Genomic DNA, 23993 nt, shown 5'->3' with positions numbered 1-23993 from the left:
TAACTACATACATAAAATGGGATACGTGTACTGCAATGTTGTGGTTTTAAAACTTTAAATGACCTTTGTAGCCAGCCAAATGACCTTATTTCTTTGTTGCGTTGCACAAGTTTTTGGAAGTGTCCTACAAGTGTCGTAACTGTACTTTGTCTATTGGCTGAACTGCCGGTCGACTAAGAAATCGCCCTATCGTGGATCTGCGCCTGCGTAGACCGGTGTTTTCACGTTAGCCAACGGGGCTACATTTAACGTTTAGACGGCTAAACATGTCTGCCTCCATGGTGGTTCGAGCGACCGTCAGAGCTGTTAGTAAAAGAAAGATATTAGCTACAAGAGCTGCGTTAACTCTGGTAAGTGTGTAGAAGTATTCGGCATCGCTATTTTCTCTTTAAACTGACGGTTTGTGTTATGACTGCTTGCTCCGAAGTGACAAAGTGAGCTAGCTAGCTAACGTTACACCAGGGGCCCTAGTAGTTGATACATTGCTGCCTGTAGTTTTAGATAATAATAATAATATGCTATTTAGCAGACGCTTTTATCCAAAGCATATGTTGTTTTCTGCTGACGCTCATTACGTGTTATGTATGCTCCTAATGCTTTTGACGAACAGTGAGTGAGAAGTGTGTTAAATGTATTTAGCTAAGATAGCTAATATCGTTAACGTCATTGATTATGAATACACTAGCTTCAGCTAGCGAACTTGTAGTTGCAGAGATTGTTACACCAGATCATGTCATGTGATTTAACCAAATATTTTTGGTAACGTTAACCATTACTGGTAGGCTGGACACATTACTTTTTAAACACTTTTCTGATTAAAATGAGTTAGTTGCATCCGCCATGGAGCCCATTTTTATAATATTACGCTATGACCCAGCTGCTCGCCGTAGTTTTAGTAATCGCGAAGAAGCAGGTCTTTATTTTAGGGCATTTTTCCACCCTGCCAGTTTCTGTTGGTTGTATTGAGCACCGTGTCACCGACTCGCCATCAAGAACGTTTTATTCCCAGCCCGTTGTTCTGCGTCACAATGCCAGCTTCACTATAGTTCTCAATGAGACCTGCCCGCATTAACCTCCTAGGCTTACTACCTCAGGTTACTTACTATAAACAAGGTTAAGGTTACTTACTGTTCGCCTGGGTACACGCTGTGGTGACCCACGGTGCCAGAGATGGCTGGCGCCTACCCATCAAAAGTTAAACATAAAATTAACACCTGCCAAATGTGGGTAGATTTTGGAATTGGCGGGTAAAAGGCGCTACATGGTCAATCCGTGTCTGCATTGGCCGTGCGGCATTTACGGTGATACTGACTCTGCAGAAGTCGCATTCATACTTCTTGCGAAACAGCGCCCCTCTGTCTCTATATGTGTAGGCCATCTATCTGATTCTGTCTGGTCATAAAGAGTATGACATTGTTGCCGCTGGAAGCTCTGAATGCAAGGGAAGCCAGCCAGCATTTGGCCTCCCTTGATATTTTTCCGGCCAAGGCAGCAGCTACTCTTCCTGGGGTTTATTATGGATCCCCATTAGTTCCTGTCAAGGCAGCAGCTACTCTTCCTGGGGTTTATTATGGATCCCCATTAGTTCCTGCCAAGGCAGCAGCTACTCTTCCTGGGGTTTATTATGGATCCCCATTAGTTCCTGCCAAGGCAGCAGCTACTCTTCCTGGGGTTTATTATGGATCCCCATTAGTTCCTGCCAAAGCAGCAGCTACTCTTCCTGGGGTTTATTATGGATCCCCATTAGTTCCTGCCAAGGCAGCAGCTACTCTTCCTGGGGTTTATTATGGATCCCCATTAGTTCCTGCCAAGGCAGCAGCTACTCTTCCTGGGGTTTATTATGGATCCCCATTAGTTCCTGCCAAAGCAGCAGCTACTCTTCCTGGGGTTTATTATGGATCCCCATTAGTTCCTGCCAAGGCAGCAGCTACTCTTCCTGGGGTTTATTATGGATCCCCATTAGTTCCTGCCAAGGCAGCAGCTACTCTTCCTGGGGTTTATTATGGATCCCCATTAGTTCCTGCCAAGGCAGCAGCTACTCTTCCTGGGGTTTATTATGGATCCCCATTAGTTCCTGCCAAGGCAGCAGCTACTCTTCCTGGGGTCCAAACACATTAAGGCACTTACATCACACACAAAACAAAAGATAAAACAGTACATCATATAACATTATTACACCACTACCTATCTACAATACAACATGTATAATACCACCATACAACAATATTACAATGTGCGTGTGTGTGCGCTACCGCGTGTGTCTGTACCTGTGTGTGTCACTTCACAGTCCCCTTTGTTCCGTAAGGTGTATTTTTATCTGTTTTTTAAAATCTGATTCTACTGCAGTTACCTGATGTGGAATAGAGATCCATGTAGTCATGGCTCTATGTACAGTCGTGGTCAAAAGTTTTGAGAATGACACAAGTATTGGTCTTCACAAAGTTGGCTGCTTCAGTGTTATGAGATATTTTTGTCAGATGTTACTATGGTATACTGAAGTATAATTACAAGCATTCCATAAGTGTCAAAGGCTTTTATCGACAATTACATTAAGTTTATGCAAAGAGTCAATATTTGCAGTGTTGACCCTTCTTTTTCAAGACCTCTGCAATCCGCCCTGGCATGCTGTCAATTAACTTCTGGGCCACATCCTGACTGATGGCAGCCCATTCTTGCATAATCAATGCTTGGAGTTTGTCCGAATTTGTGATTTTTGTTTGTCCACCCGCCTCTTGAGGATCGACCACAAGTTCTCAATGGGATTAAGGTCTGGGGAGTTTCCTGGCCATGCACCCAAAATGTCGATGTTTTGTTCCCCAAGCCACTTAGTTATCACTTTTGCCTTATGGCAAGGAGCTCCATCATGCTGGAAAAGGCATTGTTCGTCACCAAACTGTTCTTGGATGGTTGGGAGAAGTTGCTCTCGGAGGATGTGTTGGTACCATTCTTTATTCATGGCTGTGTTCTTAGGCAAAATTGTGAGTGAGCCCACTCCCTTGGCTGAGAAGCAACCCCACACATGAATGGTCTCAGGATACTTTACTGTTGGCATGACACAGGACTGATGGTAGCGCTCACCTTGTCTACTCCGGACAAGGTGTTTTCCGGATGCCCCAAACAATCGGAAAGGGGATTCATCAGAGAAAATGACTTTACCCCAGTCCTCAGCAGTCCAATCCCTGTACCTTTTGCAGAATATCAGTCTGTCCCTGATGTTTTTCCTGGAGAGAAGTGGCTTCTTTGCTGCCCTTCTTGACACCAGGCCATCCTCCAAAAGTCTTTGCCTCAATGTGCGTGCAGATGCACTCACACCTGCCTGCTGCCATTCCTGAGCAAGCTCTGCACTGGTGGTGCCCCGATCCCGCAGCTGAATCAACTTTAGGAGACGGTCCTGGCGCTTGCTGGACTTTCTTGGGCGCCCTGACGCCGCCTTCACAGCAATTTAACCTCTCTCCTTGAAATTCTTGATGATCCGATAAATGGTTGATTTAGGTGCAATCTTACTAGCAGCAATATCCTTCCCTGTGAAGCCCTTTTTGTGCAAAGCAATGATGATGGCATGTGTTTCCTTGCAGGTAACCATGGTTAACAGAGGAAGAACAATGATTTCAAGCACCACCCTCCTTTTAAAGCTTCCAGTCTGTTATTCTAACTCAATCAGCATGACAGAGTGATCTCCAGCCGTGTCCTCGTCAACACTCTCACCTGTGTTAATGAGAGAATCACTGACATGATGGCAGCTGGTCCTTTTGTGGCAGGGCTGAAATACAGTGAAAATGTTTTTTTTTTGGATTAAGTTCATTTTCATGGCAAAGGAACTTTGCAATTCATCTGATCACTCTTCATGACATTCTGGAGTATATGCAAATTGCCATCATCAAAACTGAGGCAGCAGACTTGGTGAAAATTAGTATTTGTGTCATTCTCAACTTTTGATCACGACTGTATGTGTACTTGCATGTCACTCCATGTGGTGTGTTTTCACAGACATTGCAATTCGTCATTACTCGTCTGCCAAAGTTCCCGCCTTCTCTCCCTCCATCCCTCTCTCTCTCTCTCTCCGCCTCCCATTGTCTAGACTTGGAGACTGTGAAGAGACCTCTGGTGGCATGTCTTGTGGGGTATGCATGGGTGTCCAAGCTGTGTGATAGTAGTTTAAACAGACATCTCGGGGCATTCAGCTTGTCAACACTTCTTACAATAACAATTAGTGATGAGGTCAATCTCTCCTTCACTTTGAGCCATGAGAGATTGACATGCATATTAATGTTAGCTCTCCGTGTACATTTAATGGCCACCCGAGCTGCCCTGTTCTGAGCCAATTGTAATTTTCTTAAGTCCCTCTTTGTGGCACCTGACCTCACGACTGAACAGTAGTCCAGGTGCGACAAAACTAGGGCCTGTAGGACCTGCCTTGATAGTGCTGTTAAGAAGGCAGAGCAGCGCTTTATTATGGACAGACTTCTCCCCATCTTTGCCACTGTTGTATCAATGTGTTTCGACCATGACAGTTTACAATCCAGGGTTACTCCAAGCAGTTTAATCACCTCAACTTGCTCAATTTCCTGATTATTCATTACAAGATTTAGTTGAGGTTTAGTGAATGATTTGTCCCAAATACAACGCCCAGCCACCCATTCTGAAACTAACTGCAGCTCTTTAATTGTTGCAGTCATTTCAGTCGCTGTAGTTGCTGACGTGTATAGTGTTGTCTTCCGCATACATAGACACACTGGCTTTACTCAAGCCAGTGGCATGTCGTTAGTGAAGATTGAAAAAAGTAAGGGGCCTAGGCAGCTGCCCTGGGGAATTCCTGATTCTACCTGGATTATATTGGAGAGGCTTCCATTAAAGAACACCCTCTGTGTTCTGTTAGACAGGTAACTCTTCATCCACATTATAGCAGGGGGTGTAAAGCCATAACGCATACGTTTTTCCAGCAGCATACTATGATCGATAATGTCAAAAGCCGCACTGAAGTCTAACAAAACAGCCCCACAATCTTTTTATCATCAATTTCCCTCAGCCAGTCATTTGTATCTGGTCACAATTTTTCCCAAAAGTTTACTAAGGGTTGGTAACAGGCTAATTGGTCGGCTATTTGAGCCAGTAAAGGGGGCTTTACTATTCTTAGGTAGGGGAATAACTTTTGCTTCCCTCCAGGCCTGAGGACACACACTTTCTTGTAAGATTGAAGATATGGCAAATAGGAGTGGCAATATCGTCCGCTATTATCCTCAGTAATTTTCCATCCAAGTTGTCAGACCCCGGTGGCTTGTCATTGTTGATAGACCACAATCATTTTTTACCTCTTCCACACTCACTTTACGTAATTCAAAATTACAATGCTTGTCTTTCATTATTTGGTCAGATATACTTGGATGTGTAGTGTCGGCCCTTTTTGCGGGGATGTCATGCCTAAGTTTGCTAATCTTGCCAATTAAAAAATCATCATCAAGTAGTTGGCAATATCAGTGGGTTTTGTGATAAATCTGATTCAATGAATAATGGAGCTGAGTTTGCCTTTTTGCCCAACATTTTATTTAATGTGCTCCAAAGCTTTTTGCTATCATTCTTTATATAATTTATTTGTTTCATAGTATAGTTTTTTCTTTTTATTCAGTTTAGTCACATGATTCTCAATTTGCATTATGTTACGAACCCCGTGGCTTTAAACGTCTAGGGTGGATGGACAAGAGACCCGTAACATAATTCATGCAAATTAGAAGCGTGACATGGAACAGTGAGAACAAAAACTACACGACAACCATAAACTACCGTCAAACATAAAAGGTTTATTTTTGAACACACGGTAAAGGTTTGGGAAAAAGGGCTGAGCAGAACCCAAGAAATGAAACAATAGTGTAAAAAAACCCTAAACTGATCTTGCCTGCCTCAAGAACCGCTAAGCTACTGCTAATCATACAAAAATACAGTGGGTGGTCCGCTCAGGTCTAACTAGTGTTTTTAGACAGTTTTCTTCCTACGGGTAATGTACGCCCAAGGGCAACTTGCTTAAATTCCCCTTTTCCCAGAAACACACAAAGTTACCAAACAAAGTAATCAGCAAATGAGTGAGTACACAAAACACAGGACACCACAGTATCCATACTCACATACGGAAATAGTCTCTAACAACAAACACAACTGACCGGCTTTTAAACAATGGGATGTGTGATTGAAAAACAAGAAACAGGTGGTGCAATGCAGAGGAATGTCCACTGATTGGTCCACCTCAGCAATCAGCAGACACCCCAACGACCACCAATCAGGAACATACAGGACACCTGTGATTAGGGCAGAAGGAGAGGAAAAACACAAAAAGACACAGGATACCTGTATCCGTAACACAGTACATTTGCCAATCAGGGTTTTTGCCCCGGGAACCAAGATGTTTCTTACCATAGAACTGCCGATGGCGACAGCTGGTGCAATGGCTGAGGAGGTCCGGACGTTCTTTCGCCTCGAGTGGTTTCGCAAACCACTCGACGACCGAAGAGCGGTGGAGCCCGATGGACCCGAGCCAGCTGTAGTATCCATTGAGGATGATGAATGGGCCGTAGTCTCAGACATCCTCACGATCTGATGAGGGTGGGAGCTCTGAGGATCTGAACCTGAGGGAGACAGAACAGAAGACGAAGGAGCAGGTACCTCCGGATCTGATCTGATCTAGGGAAATTTTTGCAGATTTATTTAAAATAAAAAACATACGTTATTTACATAAGTATTCAGACCCTTTGCTATGAGACTCGAAATTGAGCTCAGGTACATCCTGTTTTCATTGATCATCCTTGAGATGTTTCTACAACTTGATTGGAGTCCACCTGTGGTAAATTCAATTGATTGGACATGATTTGGAAAGGCACACACCTGTCTATATAAGGTCCCACAGTTGACAGTGCATGTCAGAGCAAAACCCAAGCCATGAGGTTGAAGGAATTATCTGTAGAGCTCCGAGACAGGATTGTGTCGAGGCACAGACCTGGGAAAGGATACCAAAACATTTCTGAATCATTGAATGTCCCCAAGAACACAGTGGCCTCCATCATACTTAAATGGAAGAAGTTTGGAACCAACAAGACTCTTCCTAGAGCTGGCCGCCCGGCCAAACTGAGCAATCGGGGGAAAAGGGCCTTGGTCAGGGAGGTGACCAAGAACCCGATGGTCACTATGACAGAGCTCCAGAGTTCCTCTGTGGAGATGGGAGAACCTTCCAGAAGGACAACCATCTCTGCAGCACTCCACCAATCAGGCCTTTATGGTAGAGTGTTGCCAGACGGAAGCCACTCCATCATTCATTGAATCAGATGACTCATTCATCACAAAACCCACTGAAATAGCCAACTACTTTAATGACTTCTTCATTGGCAAGATAAGCAAACTTAGGTATAATAATAATTATAATATACCATTTAGCAGACGCTTTAATCCAAAGTGACTTACAGTCATGTGTGCAAGAAAATTTAAATGTAAATGCATACATTTTTACGTATGGGTGGTCCCGGGGATCGAACCCACTACCCTGGCGTTACAAGCGCCGTGCTCTACCAGCTGAGCTACAGAGGACCACAGGTATGCTAGGCAAGGTATGACATGCCAGCAACAAACGCTGACTCTACGCATTGAAGTATATCTAACCAAATTATGAAAGACAATTGTACTTTTGAATTCCGTTAAGTCAGTTTGGAAAAGGTGAAACAATTATTGTTGTCTATCAACAATGACAAGCCACCGGAGTCTGACAACTTGGATGGAAAATTACTGAGGATAATAATGGACGATATTGCCACTCCTATTAGCCATATCTTCAATTTAAGCCTACTAGAAAGTGTGTTCCCCCAGGCCTGGAGGGAAGCAAAAGTCATTCCCCTACCTAAGAATAGTAAAGCCCCCTTTACTGGCTCAAACAGCCGACCAATCAGCCTGTTACCAACCCTTAGAAAACTATCGGAAAAATTGTTTGACCAGATACAATGCTATTTCACAGTAAACAAACTGACAACAGACTTTCAGCACGCTTATAGAGAAGGACATTCAACAAGCACAGCACTTACACAAATGACTGATGATAAAATTATTGTGGGGGCTGTCGTTAGACTTCACTAGAGATGAACGTACTTTGGTGCGAAAAGTGCAAATCAATCCCAGAACAACAGCAAAGGACCTTGTGAAGATGCTGGAGGAAACAGGTACAAAATTATCTATATCCACAATAAAACGAGTCCTATATTGACATAACCTGAAAGGCCGCTCAGCAAGGAAGAAGCCACTGCTCCAAAACCGCCATAAAAAAAGCCAGACTACGGTTTGCAACTGCACATGGGGACAAAGATCGTACTTTTTGTAGAAATGTCCTCTGGTCTGATGAAACACAAAGAGAACTGTTTGGCCATAATGACCATCGTTATGTTTGGAGGAAAAAGGGGGTCGCTTGCAAGCCGAAGAACACCTTCCCAACCGTGAAGCACGAGGGTGGCAGCATCATGCTGTGGGGGTGCTTTGCTGCAGGAGGGACTGGTGCACTTCACAAAATAGATGGCATCATGAGGAAGGAAAATGATGTGGATATATTGAAGCAACATCAAGACATCAGTCAGGAAGTTAAAGCTTGGTCGCAAATAGGTCTTCCCATTTTTACTAGGATTAGATGTCAGGAATTGTGAAAAACTGAGTTTAAATGTATTTGGCTAAGGTGTATGTAAACTTCCGACTTCAACTGTATACACACTACCAGTCAAAAATTTGGACACACCACTTCCAGCAGCATCTGGTCTCCCATCCAGGGACTGACCAGGACCAACACTGCTTAGCTTCAGAGGCAAGCCAGCAGTGGGATGCAGGGTGGTGTGCTGCTGGGGTAGAGAGAGATGCAGGGTGGTGTGCTGCTGGGGTAGAGAGAGATGCAGGGTGGTATGCTGCTGGGGTAGAGAGAGATGCAGGGTGGTATGCTGCTGGGGTAGAGAGAGATGCAGGGTGGTATGCTGCTGGGGTAGAGAGAGATGCAGGGTGGTATGCTGCTGGGGGACTGCCATAGACTGCACTGTCATAACTGTTGTTAATGGTGTGTTGCCAACCCCTTTCCTTTGGTTTTTCCTCCAGACTCCTCCTGCTGTGAATAGGATCAGGACCCTACTGGAGAACAAGCCAGAATATGTAAGTATCCCTGCAATATAACCCTCCAACCTTTTCCACCTTCTAACTAACCCTTCCCACTGAGGGGATGATATATAATAGCTCCTGAGTGGCGCAGTGGTCTAAGGCACTGCATCTCAGTGCTAGCTGTGCCACTAGAGATCCTGGTTCGAATCCAGGCTCTGTCGTAGCCGGCCGCGACCGGGAGACCCATGGGGCGGCGCACAATTGGCCCAGTGTCATCCAGGGTGGGGGGGGCCAGTATGAAAAAATAATGTATGCACTCACTAACTGTAAGTCGCTCTGGATAAGAGCGTCTGCTAAATGACTTAAATGTAATAACCCTCCTAACCCAGAACCCAAAACACTGGTCCTGGAGAAAATAGGCTTTTGTTCCAGACTAACTTGTTCTGTAGTGTTCCAGATTGATGTGAAGGCGGTTTGGGGTTAGGAGTAGTGGTATATTTAACCAATAATGCCCGAGGGGGGTGTGGTATATGACCAATATACCACGGCTAAGGGTTGTTCTTACGCACAACGCAACGTGGAGTGCCTGGATACAGCCCTTAGCCGTGGTATATTGGCCATATACCACAAACACTGAGGTGGCTAATTACTATTATAAACTGGTTACCAATGTAATTAGAGCAGTATAAATACATGTTTTGTCATATGACTATGTGATCACGCTCTCCGTAGCCGATGTGAGTTTTAAGCAGATCAACGTTCACAAGGCCAGGTGGGCCATTATCAGGGCCAGATGGATTACCAGGACGTGTACTCCGAGCATGCGCTGACCAACTGGCAAGTGTCTACGCTGACATTTTCCACCTGTCCCTGACTGAGTCTGTAATACCAACATGTTTCAAGCAGACCACCATAGTCCCTGTGCCCAAGAACATCACCAACAAACTATTATGGTCCAAACAGACCAAGACAGTCGTGAAGAGGGCACGACAAAGCCTATTCCCCCTCGAGACTGAAAAGATTTGGCATGGGTCCTCAGATCCTCAAAAAGTTCTACAGCTGCACCATCGAGAGCATCCTGACTGGTTGCATCACTGCCTGGTATGGCAACTGCTCGGCCTCCGACCGCAAGGCACTACAGAGGGTAGTGCGTACGGCCCACTACATCACTGGGGCCAAGCTTCCTGCCATCCAGGACCTCTATACCAGGCGGTGTCAGAGGAAGTTTCCAGCCACCCAAGTCATAGACTGTTCTCTCTGCTACCGCACGGCAAGCGGTACCGGACCGCCAAGTCTAGGTCCAAAAGGCTTCTTAACAGCTTCTACCCCCAAGCCATAAGACTCCTGAACAGCTAATCATGGCCACCCGGACTATTTGCATTGCCCCCCCCACCCTACCCCCTCTTTTACGCTGCAGCTACTCTCTGTTTATTATCTATGCATAGTCACTTTAACTATACCTACATGTACATATGACCTCAATTACCTCGACTAACCGGTGCCCCCGAACATTGACTCTGTACCGGTACCCCCTGTATATAGCCTCCCTACTGTTATTTCCCATTGACTCTGTACCGGTACCCCCTGTATATAGCCTCCCTACTGTTATTTCCCATTGACTCTGTACCGGTACCCCCTGTATATAGCCTCCCTACTGTTATTTCCCATTGACTCTGTACCGGTACCCCCCTGTATATAGCCTCCCTACTGTTATTTCCCATTGACTCTGTACCGGTACCCCCTGTATATAGCCTCCCTACTGTTATTTCCCATTGACTCTGTACCGGTACCCCCTGTCTATAGCCTCCCTACTGTTATTTCCCATTGACTCTGTACCGGTACCCCCTGTATATAGCCTCTGTACCGGTACCCCCTGTATATAGCCTCTCTACTGTTATTTCCCATTGACTCTGTACCGGTACCCCCTGTATATAGCCTCCCTACTGTTATTACACATTGACTCTGTACCGGTACCCCCTGTATATAGCCTCCCTACTGTTATTACACATTGACTCTGACTCTGTACCGGTACCCCCTGTATATAGCCTCTGTACCGGTACCCCCTGTATATAGCCTCCCTACTGTTATTTCCCATTGACTCTGTACCGGTACCCCCTGTATATAGCCTCCCTACTGTTATTTCCCATTGACTCTGTACCGGTACCCCCTGTATATAGCCTCCCTACTGTTATTACACATTGACTCTGTACCGGTACCCCCTGTATATAGCCTCCCTACTGTTATTTCCCATTGACTCTGTACCGGTACCCCCTGTATATAGCCTCCCTACTGTTATTACACATTGACTCTGTACCGGTACCCCCCCTGTATATAGCCTCTGTACCGGTACCCCCTGTATATAGCCTCCCTACTGTTATTTTATTTTACTGCAGCTCTTTAATTATTTTTTATTTTAACTTTTTACTTATCTATTTTTTACTTAACACTTATTTATCTTAAAACTGCATTGTTGGTTAAGGGCTTGTAAGTAAGCATTTCACTGTAAGGTCTACACCTGTTGTATTCGGCGCATGTGGCAAATAACATTTGATTTGATATACCACGGCTGTCAGCCAATCAGCATTCAGGGCTCGAACCACCCAGTTTATAATGGTTGTTAATGAATGTAATTACAGTTGTAATATCTAAACGTTAGACGGGTTCTAGACCCATTAAAGGAAACGATAAAACAGAACAAGCTGTTTATTAAACAGAGGATTACAGAATAAATACGCATTAACAAGAGTACACCAAAATGACTTAGATATGTTACTTCCACTAGATTCGTTTTCTGAAATAGAACACTGCTTTCACAGAGATTCAGCTGACCACGTTCACAAGTTGACCAAAAACAGTGACAAACAATACTGTACTTCTTATGGTTGGAAAGAAAGAACACTTAACCACGGCATTTACTTAAACAATAGACATTTCAGAAATACTAGTGACTTTCCTTACTGGAGGGTGCTGCCTGGACCTCAAACCAGCAGAGCCTCTCCAAACAAACCAACTGGAGAAAAAAAAAAGACATTATTGCACACCCCAAACATTTCTTCAAGACAGCACGGTCACAAAATGGTTGCTCACAGAAATAAACCAACAGCACCGTGCAGCCTATAGACACTAAGGACCTTCCAGGTACAACACTCTCTCACCTGAACAGGTGTTGTGTTGGTCTGAGAGTAGGTGTGAGTGGTAGTGGTATAATGGTGTTTTTGTGTTGTGTCCAGATTGGTCTGAGAGTAGGTGTGAGGACGAGGGGCTGTAATGGTATGACCTACACTCTGGACTTCACCAAGCAGAAAGACAAAGCTGACGAGGAGGTGCTGCAGGACGGTGAGCAACGTTATCATCGTGTTAGTTCCTTAACGTTAGCGTAATGTTAGACCAAGGTCTCATTTTATCCCCATCTCAGCACGATGTTGGTATGTAATAGATTGTCTGTGGTTGAATTGTATAACTTTACCATCAACGTCTCCCCAATGTTATGTTGAAATGTTTTTCAAAACATTAAATGCATTAAGTGATATGTATATGGAGCGATTTCAGTGCCGATATAATTTATATATAATATAATTTGAATTCAATTCAAATTGAATCATTTAATTTATAAATTGAACTTGTATTTCATGATTTGAAACTGAATTGAATGAATATTGCAGTTTTAAATATAAATGTAATTGAATATTAAAATGATATATATTCAGTTTCAATATGGTACATATTGCATTCATTGTCTGTGTTTCAAGTTTACAAACTATAATTTCAAGTTGACCAAAGTTTCATATATTAAACTTTTCAGATGATTCCGTTTTCAAATCGAGTTCTCTAAGTTCAGATTCAAAACCAGAGACAACATCCTGGTACTTTGCCAGCCAGGAAAGGTGGAATCAGAAGCTAGTGGTACCAACGGAGGTGTTTCTGGCAGTTATCTGAAACCACGTGGAATAGATTTTCTTCCTAATGAATCTAGTGTTTGAACTGTTTGGGCTATAAGCTATTATGACCCCATTCCTCTATGACATCATAATAGAGCTGCTTGGCTATAGAGTGCCCTTGGTGAATTCTCATCCGAGTGGAGAAGTGCAACTAACGCCCAGCAGAAATTACAATAAGAAGCATTTTACGTCTGCATTTACAAAACGCAGCAAGATATATCTCGTGTAAAACACAGACTTCTGCATTACCCGACCCCTACATTTAACTTGCTAGTTAATCTAAGGAAGTGGTTGAATGAATAAGGTGACGGGGCATCGTATTGTGCAGCTCTTTGGATGAGTTATCTGTTCAGCTACTAAACACCATCTTCATTTCCTCTTGTTGTTTCTCTCCTCTCCGTTCTCAGCCCGTCTGCTCCTCCCCCCTCTTCTCCAAGCAGAGCAGGCAGGCCCGTTGCCCTAGCAACTCCAAGCAGAGCAGGCAGGCCCGTTGCCCTAGCAACTCCAAGCAGAGCAGGCAGGCCCGTTGCCCTAGCGACTCCAAGCAGAGCAGGCAGGCCCGTTGCCCTAGCGACTCCAGACTCCAAACAGACACTCCAGAGCCAGTGCTGTTCTCCCTTCAGACAAGCGTCAAAACTTTGTTCATTTGTACAATGTCTCTCGTCCACATTTTGCTTGTACATTTCCAAACTCACCAAAAATGACATTCGGTAGCTCCTACCTACAGTGCCTTCGGAAAGTATTCAGACCCCTTGACTTTTTCCACATTTTGTTACGTTACAGCCTTATTCTAAAATTGATTAAATTGTTTTTACCCCCTCATCAATCTATACACAATACCCCATAATGACAAAGCAAAAACAGGTTTTTAGAAATGTTTGCTAATTTTATATAAAAAAAAAAGGATATTACATTTACATAATTATTCAGACCCTTTAATCAGTACTTTGTTGAAGCACCTTTGGCAGCGATTACAATCTCGAGTCTTCTTGGGTATGACGCTACAAGTTTGGCACACCTGTATTTGGGGAGTTTCTCCTATTCTTCTCTGCAGATCCTCTCAAGCTCTGTCAGGTTGGATGGGGAGCGTCGCTGCACAGCTATTTTCACGTCTCTCCAGAGATGTTCGATGGGGTTCAAGTCCGGGCTCTGGTTGGGCCACTCAAGGACAGTCTGAGATTTGTCCCGAAGCCACACCTGCGCTGTCTTGGCTGTGTGCTTAGGGTCGTTGTCCTGTTGGAAGGTGAACCAAGGAGAGTGATGGAGTGCTGCATCAGATGACCTGGCCTCCATAATCACCCGACCTCAACCCAATTGAGATGGTTTGGGATGAGTTGGACCGCAGAGTGAAGAAAAAGCAGCCAACAAGTGCTCAGCATATGTGGGAACTCCTTCAAGACTGTTGGAAAAGCATTCCTCATGAAGCTGGTTGAGAGAATGCCAAGAGTGTGCAAAGCTGTCAAAGGCAAAGGGTGGCTACTTTGAAGAATCTCAAATATAAAATATATTTTGATTTGTTTAACCCTTTTTTGGTTACTACATGATTCCGAATGGGTTACACTCTTAAAGGGAGTGCTCCTAATCTCAGCTTGTTACCTGTATAAAAGACACCTGTCCACAGAAGCAATCAATCAATCAGATTCCAAACTCTCCACCATGGCCAAGACCAAAGAGCTCTCCAAGGATGTCAGGGACAAGATTGTAGACCTACACAAGGCTGGAATGGGCTACAAGACCATCGCCAAGCAGCTTGGTGAGAAGGTGACAACAGTTGGTGCGATTATTCGCAAATGAAAGAAACACAAAATAACTGTCAATCTCCATCGGCCTGGGGCTCCATGCAAGATCTCACCTCATGGAGTTGCAATGATCATGAGAACGGTGAGGAATCAGCCCAGAACTACACGAACTACACGATCTTGTCAATGATCTCAAGGCAGCTGGGACCATAGTCACCAAGAAAACAATTGGTAACACACTACGCCGTGAAGGACTGAAATCCTGCAGCGCCCGCAAGGTCCCCCTGCTCAAAAAAGCACATATACATGCCGGTCTGAAGTTTGCCAATGAACATCTGAATGATTCAGAGGAGAACTGGGTGAAAGTGTTGTGGTCAGATGAGACCAAAATGGAGCTCTTTAGCATCAACTCAACTCGCCGTGTTTGGAGGAGGAGGAATGCTGCCTATTACCCCAAGAACACCATCCCCACCGTCAAACATGGAGGTGGAAACATTATGCTTTGGGGGTGTTTTTCTGCTAAGGGGACAGGACAACTTCACTGCATCAAAGGGACGATGGACGGGGCCATGTACCGTCAAATCTTGGGTGAGAACCTCCTTCCCTCAGCCAGGGCATTGAAAATGGGTCATGGATGGGTATTCCAGCATGACAATGACCCAAAACACATGGCCAAGGCAACAAAGGAGTGGCTCAAGAAGAAGCACATTAAGGTCCTGGAGTGGCCTAGCCAGACTCCAGACCTTAATCCCATAGAAAATCTGTGGAGGGAGCTGAAGGTTCGAGTTGCCAAACGTCAGCCTCGAAACCTTAATGACTTGGAGAAGATCTGCAAAGAGCAGTGGGACAAAATCCCTCCTGAGATGTGTGCAAACCTGGTGGCCAACTACAAGAAACGTCTGACCTCTGTGATTGCCAACAAGGTTTTTGCCACCAAGTACTAAGTCATGTTTTGCAGAGGGGTCAAATACTTATTTCCCTCATTAAAATGCAAATCAATTTATAACATTTTTGACATGCTTTTTTTCTGGATTATTTTGTTGTTATTCTGTCTCTCACTGTTCAAATAAACCTACCATTAAAATTATAGACTGATCATTTCTTTGTCAGTGGGCAAACGTACAAAATCAGCAGGGGATCAAATACTTTTTTCCCTCACTGTAAATGCCACATGTCAAGTTTCGTGCAGATCGGTCAATCGGTGCCAGAGGAGTAGCGTTTTTAAGTGATTTTCACAAAATTCAAAATGGCGGAAAATCCATCATGGCAGACTATGAATTCTTGAGGAAAACATTTTCCTTGTGAGGAGAGGGACCTATGGACTAAATTTAATGACTCTAGGTCACAAGGGGTGCGGGGCCTGACCTTTCAAAGTTAGCATTTTCAATCGCTTGTTATAGCGCCACCATGTGGCCAATTGGCATGGTAACGCATGAGAGGGTGTGGCCCTTGGGCCTTTACCATGTTGCTAAGTCGCACAGTCCTGGGCCTTTTCATCTCACGGGTATTTGATAGTTTTTCCACCAAATGGCAGAAAAAGGACCATAACAACAATAATAATGAACCAGAACAAAGACAATGGGGTTTCACCAGCGTCAACACTGACTGCAGCGATGACCCGGGGTCCAAGCCTTTGGCTGAACCCCTAAATATAGCTGACTGCAGCGATGACCCCGGGTCCAAGCCTTTGGCTGAACCCCTAAATATAGCTGACTGCAGCGATGACCCCGGGTCCAAGCCTTTGGCTGAACCCCTAAATATAGCTGACTGCAGCGATGACCCGGGGTCCAAGCCTTTGGCTGAACCCCTAAATATAGCTGACTGCAGCGATGACCCAGGGTCCAAGCCTTTGGCTGAACCCCTAAATATAGCTGACTGCAGCGATGACCCCGGGTCCAAGCCTTTGGCGCCCGTTCCGCCCTGTTTGCCTTTTTCGCCCTCTCAAATATTATGCTTTATTTTAGAAGTCATACAATTTGGTTCAGGTACAACACCAACAATCCCTCATTGTTTAGCGATGTCTATCTGAAAGTGGCAGCGGTGGGATTTGAACCTGGGCCGTGGTGGGTTGGCTTGCATTACAAGACAAAGGCACCAACGCTCAGAGTTGAACACTGTGGAAGAGCTTCCATGTATGTATGAATTGCAGGTTCCAGTCTTGACTCAATCTCTTGCACAAGTCTTATAACATATAATATTGTCTCGTATGTCATTCAGCAGGTGGCTTTTATCCAAAGCAACTGTGTGCATACATTCAGGTGGTCGCGAGAATGGAACCCGCTATCCTGCTGCTGCAAGAACCTACTACCAACTGAGCTACGGAGGACCACCACGTGGGCAATGGACAACTGCACACTCCAGGAAAAAGTGTAGGGTATTGACATGAATAGCCTGCAAGTGGCTCCAACCCTCCAAGGGCACAAACATAGACGTCTATAATGTACTGTACTGCAGTCCCCTGTAGCTCAGTTGGTAGAGCATGGCGCTTGCAACGCCAGGGTTGTGGGTTCGTTTCCCACGGGGGGCCAGTATGAAAAATGTATGCACTCATTAACTGTAAGTCGTTCTGGATAAGAGCATCTGCTAAAATGACTAAAATGTAAAAGTAAAATACTGTAATGCTCTACTTTACGTAGGGGATAAACACCTACATTCTGTACATTACCGTGGAAATAATGGACGACGCAGTGAAGGTCATTTTTCCAAGGTAATGTATAGATGGCTTTTGTCCTGCTTATACCACATTTACCAAAGAAAACAATACTAAAGCACTCATTTACCGGTAGAAATAATAATAATTGTGTTTATATTTCCATAAGCAAATTCATACTTTTAACATCTTTTGGTTGCTCGTTCGATTTAGTGATATATTGAAGGATGTTGTTATCCCTTTCTCGCTAGCTAGCCAACTAGCTACGGCTAACTAGCTACGGCTAACACAGTCACGACCTCTGCAGCCAGAATAGCAGCAGAACAGCTGTTTTCTATTGACATTCATTTGGATACATCCATAACAATGAGCTGACGATGCCCGATTTAGCCTGGCATAGTGCCGGCTCGTCAGGACACTGTTCTTTACCATGGAGATCACATATCAAACACTAGGCTAAACGCTAGCTAAATAGTTTGTTGCTAGCAAACCTGCCAATATGACAACCAAATTAAAAAATATCAGTTGCTGAAAACAAGCTGGTCAAACTAGAAATGTAATGTGGGAGGATTTGATCGCATAGGTCCATTTGTGTCGTGACCAGAGAAGGTCATGCTCAGCACACACAAAAAAAGATGTCTGCAAAAACAAATCACTTGCTAGCTACCTTTTTCTTTGTTGAACCTGTGTTTGCAGTGTATCCAATTTCGGTTTGTGTGGTTGTTGGTTTAGCTTTCTGGAACTTTGTATCTAATACGATCTACATATGTAGGTGCATATTGCTAAGTTAAAAATGTTGAAGATTTTACACCATTTTCAAAATGGCAGATCTATAACGTTTGTAGCGCCACCATTTTGTCCGAGTTGCACCACGTGTAACCAGATGTATTTGTGCATAATTTTACACCACCCCACCAAGTTTGGTCTCTGTAGGTCTTACCATTTCAGAGCTATAGCTCTCCAAAAATAATCCAAACAATTCTAATGGGGATTCCAGACCCTTCGCTGCTGAAGCCCAAATGATAATGAACCAGAACAAATACAGGAGGGTTTTACCAGCATCGCTGCTGAACCCCAAATTAATTCAAATTCAATATCTTAATACCAATTCAAAATTATGGAATTCAAATACAATTTCTGTTGGCTCTGAAATCACTCCATATATGTGTTAAGTGATATTGGGTGTATAATACTGAGTGGTGTGGTCCTGCAGGTGTATAATACTGAGTGGTGTGGTCCTGCAGGTGTATAATACTGAGTGGTGTGGTCCTGCAGGTGTATAATACTGAGTGGTGTGGTCCTGCAGGTGTATAATACTGAGTGGTGTGGTCCTGCAGGTGTATAATACTGAGTGGTGTGGTCCTGCAGGTGTATAATACTGAGTGGTGTGGTCCTGCAGGTGTATAATACTGAGTGGTGTGGTTGTGTGGTCCTGCAGGTGTATAATACTGAGTGGTGTGGTCCTGCAGGTGTATAATACTGAGTGGTGTGGTCCTGCAGGTGTATAATACTGAGTGGTGTGGTCCTGCAGGTGTATAATACTGAGTGGTGTGGTCCTGCAGGTGTATAATACTGAGTGGTGTGGTCCTGCAGGTGTATAGTACTAAGTGGTGTGGTTGTCCTCTCCTGCAGGTGTATAGTACTGAGTGGTGTGGTTGTGTGGTCCTGCAGGTGTATAATACTGAGTGGTGTGGTCCTGCAGGTGTATAATACTGAGTGGTGTGGTTGTGTGGTCCTGCAGGTGTATAATACTGAGTGGTGTGGTCCTGCAGGTGTATAGTACTGAGTGGTGTGGTTGTGTGGTCCTGCAGGTGTATAGTACTGAGTGGTGTGGTCCTGCAGGTGTATAGTACTGAGTGGTGTGGTTGTGTGGTCCTGCAGGTGTATAATACTGAGTGGTGTGGTCCTGCAGGTGTATAATACTGAGTGGTGTGGTTGTGTGGTCCTGCAGGTGTGCGTGTATTCATAGAGAAGAAGGCCCAGCTGACTCTGCTGGGGACAGAGATGGACTTTGTGGAGTCCAAGCTGTCCAGTGAGTTTGTCTTCAACAACCCCAACATCAAGGGCACCTGCGGCTGTGGCGAGAGCTTCAACATCTGAGAGAGGTTCCTGCTGTGGCCTTCCTACACACACGTCATCTAATGTCCCCTAACAGTAGTCCTCCACACACACACACACACACACACACACACACACACACACACACACAGCCGAACCGTCCTCACACACCGTCCCATCCCCTTCCCTACCCAGAGGCCCGTGAGGTGAGTAGAGGAAGGACAGAACTGTAAAGCTTTGGGCCTTGGAGCGAGGTGGTGATCCTTAGGTCAGTAGGGAATTTGATCGTGTAGCCAAACACTGCTCTTTACCTGTGAGCCGTTCGACTCCCCCACTGAAGTCCTAGCTGCCCTAGTCTCAGACCAAGGACCACGTAGACACGCTGGTTCTGACAGTTAGACTAGACCGTAACAGAAGACTTGGAGAGCTAGACGGAGTATAGACAGCAAAGGAGATGTTGGTTAGCCAATGGAACGCGGCACAGGAAAGTGTCATCCAGCCACATGATGCAGGTGTCAGTGGGGCGCAACATTACAGAACATTCAGATAGAAATGTGTTGTATAGAACATATGTCTCCTGAGTGGCGCAGTGGTCTAAGGCACTGCATCGCAGTGCTAACTGTGCCACTAGAGATCCTGGTTCGAATCCAGGCTCTGTCGCAGCCGGCCGCGACCGGGAGACTCATGGGCGGCGCACAATTGGCCCAGCGTCGTCCAGGGTAGGGGAGGGAATGGCCGGCAGGGATGTAGCTCAGTTGATAGAGCATGGTGTTTGCAACGCCAGGGTTGTGGGTTTGATTCCCACGGGGGGCCAGTATAAAAAAATATGTATTCACTAACTGTAAGTCGCTCTGGATAAGAGCGTCTGCTAAATGACTAAAATGTAAATGTAAATGTAAATATGATTCTTTCAATCATAGAATAAGAAGAGTCACGTCAGCTCTATTCGTTACATTTCTGTCTGCAACGTTCAGAATGTTTCACCCGACTGAGGTTGAAGAGTTCCTGACCTGAGTGGCTTTGAAACTGATCTTGCCGTTTGTACATTATTTTGTTTTACTTGGTTGTTTGAAATGCATAGTATAAATGTGTGTGTGTATATACGAATGTACAAGACCCCTTAAACTGTATAACGCACAAAACCCCATTTCTCACCTCTAGAGGTTTCTGTTGGTTTCTTTCTGCTCCATTCCAGAACCACAGTAAGTGTTGGACATATAGCTATCAATACTGCAAATATGTAACTAGTGCAATACGTCTATGTACAGTTGTTGTGATGTTTAGACTATAATAAATAGATTTGAAATATAAAGTGGTTTGTGTCTTTTGGCTTTTTTAACCCGGTAAGTCGACTGAGAACACCTCATTTACAGCAACGACCTGGGGAATAGTTACAGGGGAGAGGAGGGGGGATGAATGAGCCAATTGGAAGCTGGGGATCTTCACTGACCACTGAGAGTCAGGACACCCATTGAACGTCCCATCCGAAAGACGGCGCCCTACACAGGGCAATGTCCCCAATCACTGCCCTGGGGCAATGTCCCCAATCACTGCCCTGGGGCAATGTCCCCAATCACTGCCCTGGGGCAATGTCCCCAATCACTGCCCTGGGGCAATGTCCCCAATCACTGCCCTGGGGCAATGTCCCCAATCACTGCCCTGGGGCAATGTCCCCAATCACTGCCCTGGGGCAATGTCCCCAATCACTGCCCTGGGGCAATGTCCCCAATCACTGCCCTGGGGCAATGTCCCCAATCACTGCCCTGGGGCAATGTCCCCAATCACTGCCCTGGGGCAATGTCCCCAATCACTGCCCTGGGGCAATGTCCCCAATCACTGCCCTGGGGCAATGTCCCCAATCACTGCCCTGGATAGTTTTTTTTTTTTTTACCAGAGGAAAGAGTGCCTCTTACTGGCCCTCCAACACCACTTCCAGCAGCATCTGGTCTCCCATCCAGGGACCTCCTACTGGCCCTCCAACACCACTTCCAGCAGCATCTGGTCTCCCATCCAGGGACCTCCTACTGGCCCTCCAACACCACTTCCAGCAGCATCTGGTCTCCCATCCAGGGACCAACCAGGACCAACCCTACTCAGCTTCAGACGCAAGCCAGCAGTGGGATGCAGGGTGGTGTGCTGCTGCGGGAGAGAGATGCAGGGTGGTATGCTGCTGGGGAGAGATACAGTTGAAGTCGGAAGTTTACATACACCTTAGCCAAATACATTTAAACTCTGTTTTTCAAAATTCCTGACATTTAATCCTAGTAAAAGGTCAGTTAGGATCACAACTTTATTTTAAGAATGTGAAATGTCAGAATAATAGTAGAGAGAATGATTTATTTCAGCTTTTATTTCTTTCATCACATTCCCAGTGGGTCAGAAGTTTACATACACTCAATTAGTATTTGGTAGCATTGCCTTTAAATTGTTTAACTTGGGTCAAACGTTTCGGGTAGCCTTCCACAAGCTTCCCACAATAAGTTGGGTGAATTTTGGCCCATTCCTCCTGACAGAGCTGGTGTAACTGAGTCAGGTTTGTAGGCCTCCTTGCTCGTACACGCTTTTTCAGTTCTGCCCACAAATTTTCTATAGGATTGAGGTCAGGGCTTTGTGATGGCCACTCCAATACCTTGACTTTGTTGTCCTTAAGCCATTTTGCCACAACTTTGGAAGTATGCTTGGGGTCATTGTCCATTTGGAAGACCCATTTGCGACCAAGCTTTAACTTCCTGACTGATGTCTTGAGCTGTTGCTTCAATATGTCCACATAATTTTCCTTCCTCATGATGCCATCTATTTTGTGAAGTGCACCAGTCCCTCCTGCAGCAAAGCACCCCCACAGCATGATGCTGCCACCCCCGTGCGTCACGGTTGGGATGGTGTTCTTCAGCTTGCAAGCCTTCCCCTTTTTCCTCCAAACATAACGAGGGTCATTATGGCCAAACAGTTCTATTTTTGTTTCATCAGACCAGAGGACATTTCTCCAAAAAGTACGTTCTTTGTCCCCATGTGCAGTTGCAAACCGAAGTCTGGGTTTTTTATGGCAGTTTTGGAGCAGTGGCTTCTTCCTTGCTGAGCGACCTTTCAGGTTATGTCGATATAGGACTCGTTTTACTGTGGATATAGATACTTTTGTACCTGTTTCCTCCAGCATCTTCACAAGGTCCTTTGCTGTTGTTCTGGGATTGATTTGCACTTTTTGCACCAAGGTACGCTCATCTCTAGGAGACAGAACGTGTCTCCTTCCTGAGCGGTATGACAGCTGTGTGGTCCCATGGAGTTTATACTTGCGTACTATTGATTGTACAGATGAACGTGGTACCTTCAGGCGTTTAGAAATTGCTCCCAAGGATGAACCAGACTTGTGGAGGTCTACAATTTTTTTTGTGAGGTCTTGGCTGATTTCTTTTGATTTTCCCATGATGTCAAGCAAAGAGGCACTGAGTGTGAAGGTAGGCCTTGAAATGCATCCACAGGTACACCTCCAATTGACTCAAATTATGTCAATTAGCCTATCAGAAGCTTCTAAAGCAGGGGTGTCAAACTCATTTTAGCTCAGGGGCCACATGGAGGAAAATCTATTCCCAAGTGGGCCGGACCGGTAAAATCATGGTATATATAACTTAAAAACAACAACTTCAGATTGTTTTCTTTGTTTTAATACTATCAACATAAAACATAAAGCTGGAGCCTGAGGACAGTGTGTCCAAAATAGTACAAGCACAACATCACTATTAATCATAAAACACGTCAAGTTTATTTGAAAATTCTAAAGAAAAAGAACACACAAACACACAATGCCTCAGTGATTCACAGAACTGTTTCACAGATCACAGAACTATATCAGGGTGTCATTTCTCAGGCAGAAATGTAGATACAAATAATGAAATCCTGTTCCCCAAACAAGTGCAAGAACCACAGAGTCAAGAATAGGTTAAATATACAAATAAAATAAAAACAATTAAAAACAAAAGCACATCAACATAAAAACATATAAACATAAAGCTGGAGCCTGAGGACAGTGTGTCCAAAAGCACAACATCACTATTAATCATAAAACACCTCAAGCTATTTGAAATTCTGAGGACAAACAACACACAAACACACAATGCCTCAGTGATTCACAGAAGTATATCACAGATCACAGAACTATATCAGGGTGTATCATGCAGCACTTTAAGTGGGGGTTGCATAGTTTATTTGACTCCTGATACCTGGCATCTTTTAGCTTTCACCAGCGCATCAATATCAGGCGTCACATCCTGAGTGGCAGCCAACTTCAGGATGTGATTCAAGTGCTTGTGCGTGAGCCTTGAGCGCAGCTTTGTTTTATTCATGACGTTATCCATCTTTAATGACTTGCAACACAAAGCCTCCTGGTGCAAAATACAGTGAAAAGTCCAAAAATCACGTCCTCCATTTGCAGATTGCACTTTCTCTCTGAACTTTGTCACAACGCCTGCTTTTTTCCCGATAATTGAGGGCGCACCATCTGTAGCCAGGCTGACA

At 44.8% G+C, this 23993-nt stretch overlaps 1 protein-coding gene across 2 annotated transcripts; it reads left to right on the top strand.

The window, feature by feature from the left end:
- Positions 1-208: 208 nt before the first annotated feature.
- Positions 209-20056, top strand: LOC121584468 (iron-sulfur cluster assembly 1 homolog, mitochondrial). Of its 2 annotated transcripts, XR_006661847.1 has the most exons (5): positions 209-350; positions 9100-9153; positions 12330-12435; positions 16994-17145; positions 19378-19458. XR_006661847.1 is itself a non-coding variant. In XM_045225651.1 (4 exons), the coding sequence occupies exons 1-4, from the start codon at positions 267-269 to the stop codon at positions 19524-19526; spliced, it is 393 nt and encodes a 130-aa protein (XP_045081586.1). In that variant the 5' UTR covers positions 209-266; the 3' UTR covers positions 19527-20056. The 2 variants fall into 2 exon arrangements, 1 of the variants encoding a protein (XP_045081586.1); XM_045225651.1 differs by lacking the exon at positions 16994-17145 and having other exon boundaries at positions 19378-20056.
- Positions 20057-23993: the final 3937 nt, after the last annotated feature.

This window comes from Coregonus clupeaformis, chromosome 16, assembly GCF_020615455.1.
Source record: "Coregonus clupeaformis isolate EN_2021a chromosome 16, ASM2061545v1, whole genome shotgun sequence".
NCBI lineage: Eukaryota > Metazoa > Chordata > Actinopteri > Salmoniformes > Salmonidae > Coregonus > Coregonus clupeaformis.
The sequence above is the reverse complement of the archived record's forward strand: the minus strand, read 5'-3'. Positions and strand labels throughout refer to the sequence as shown.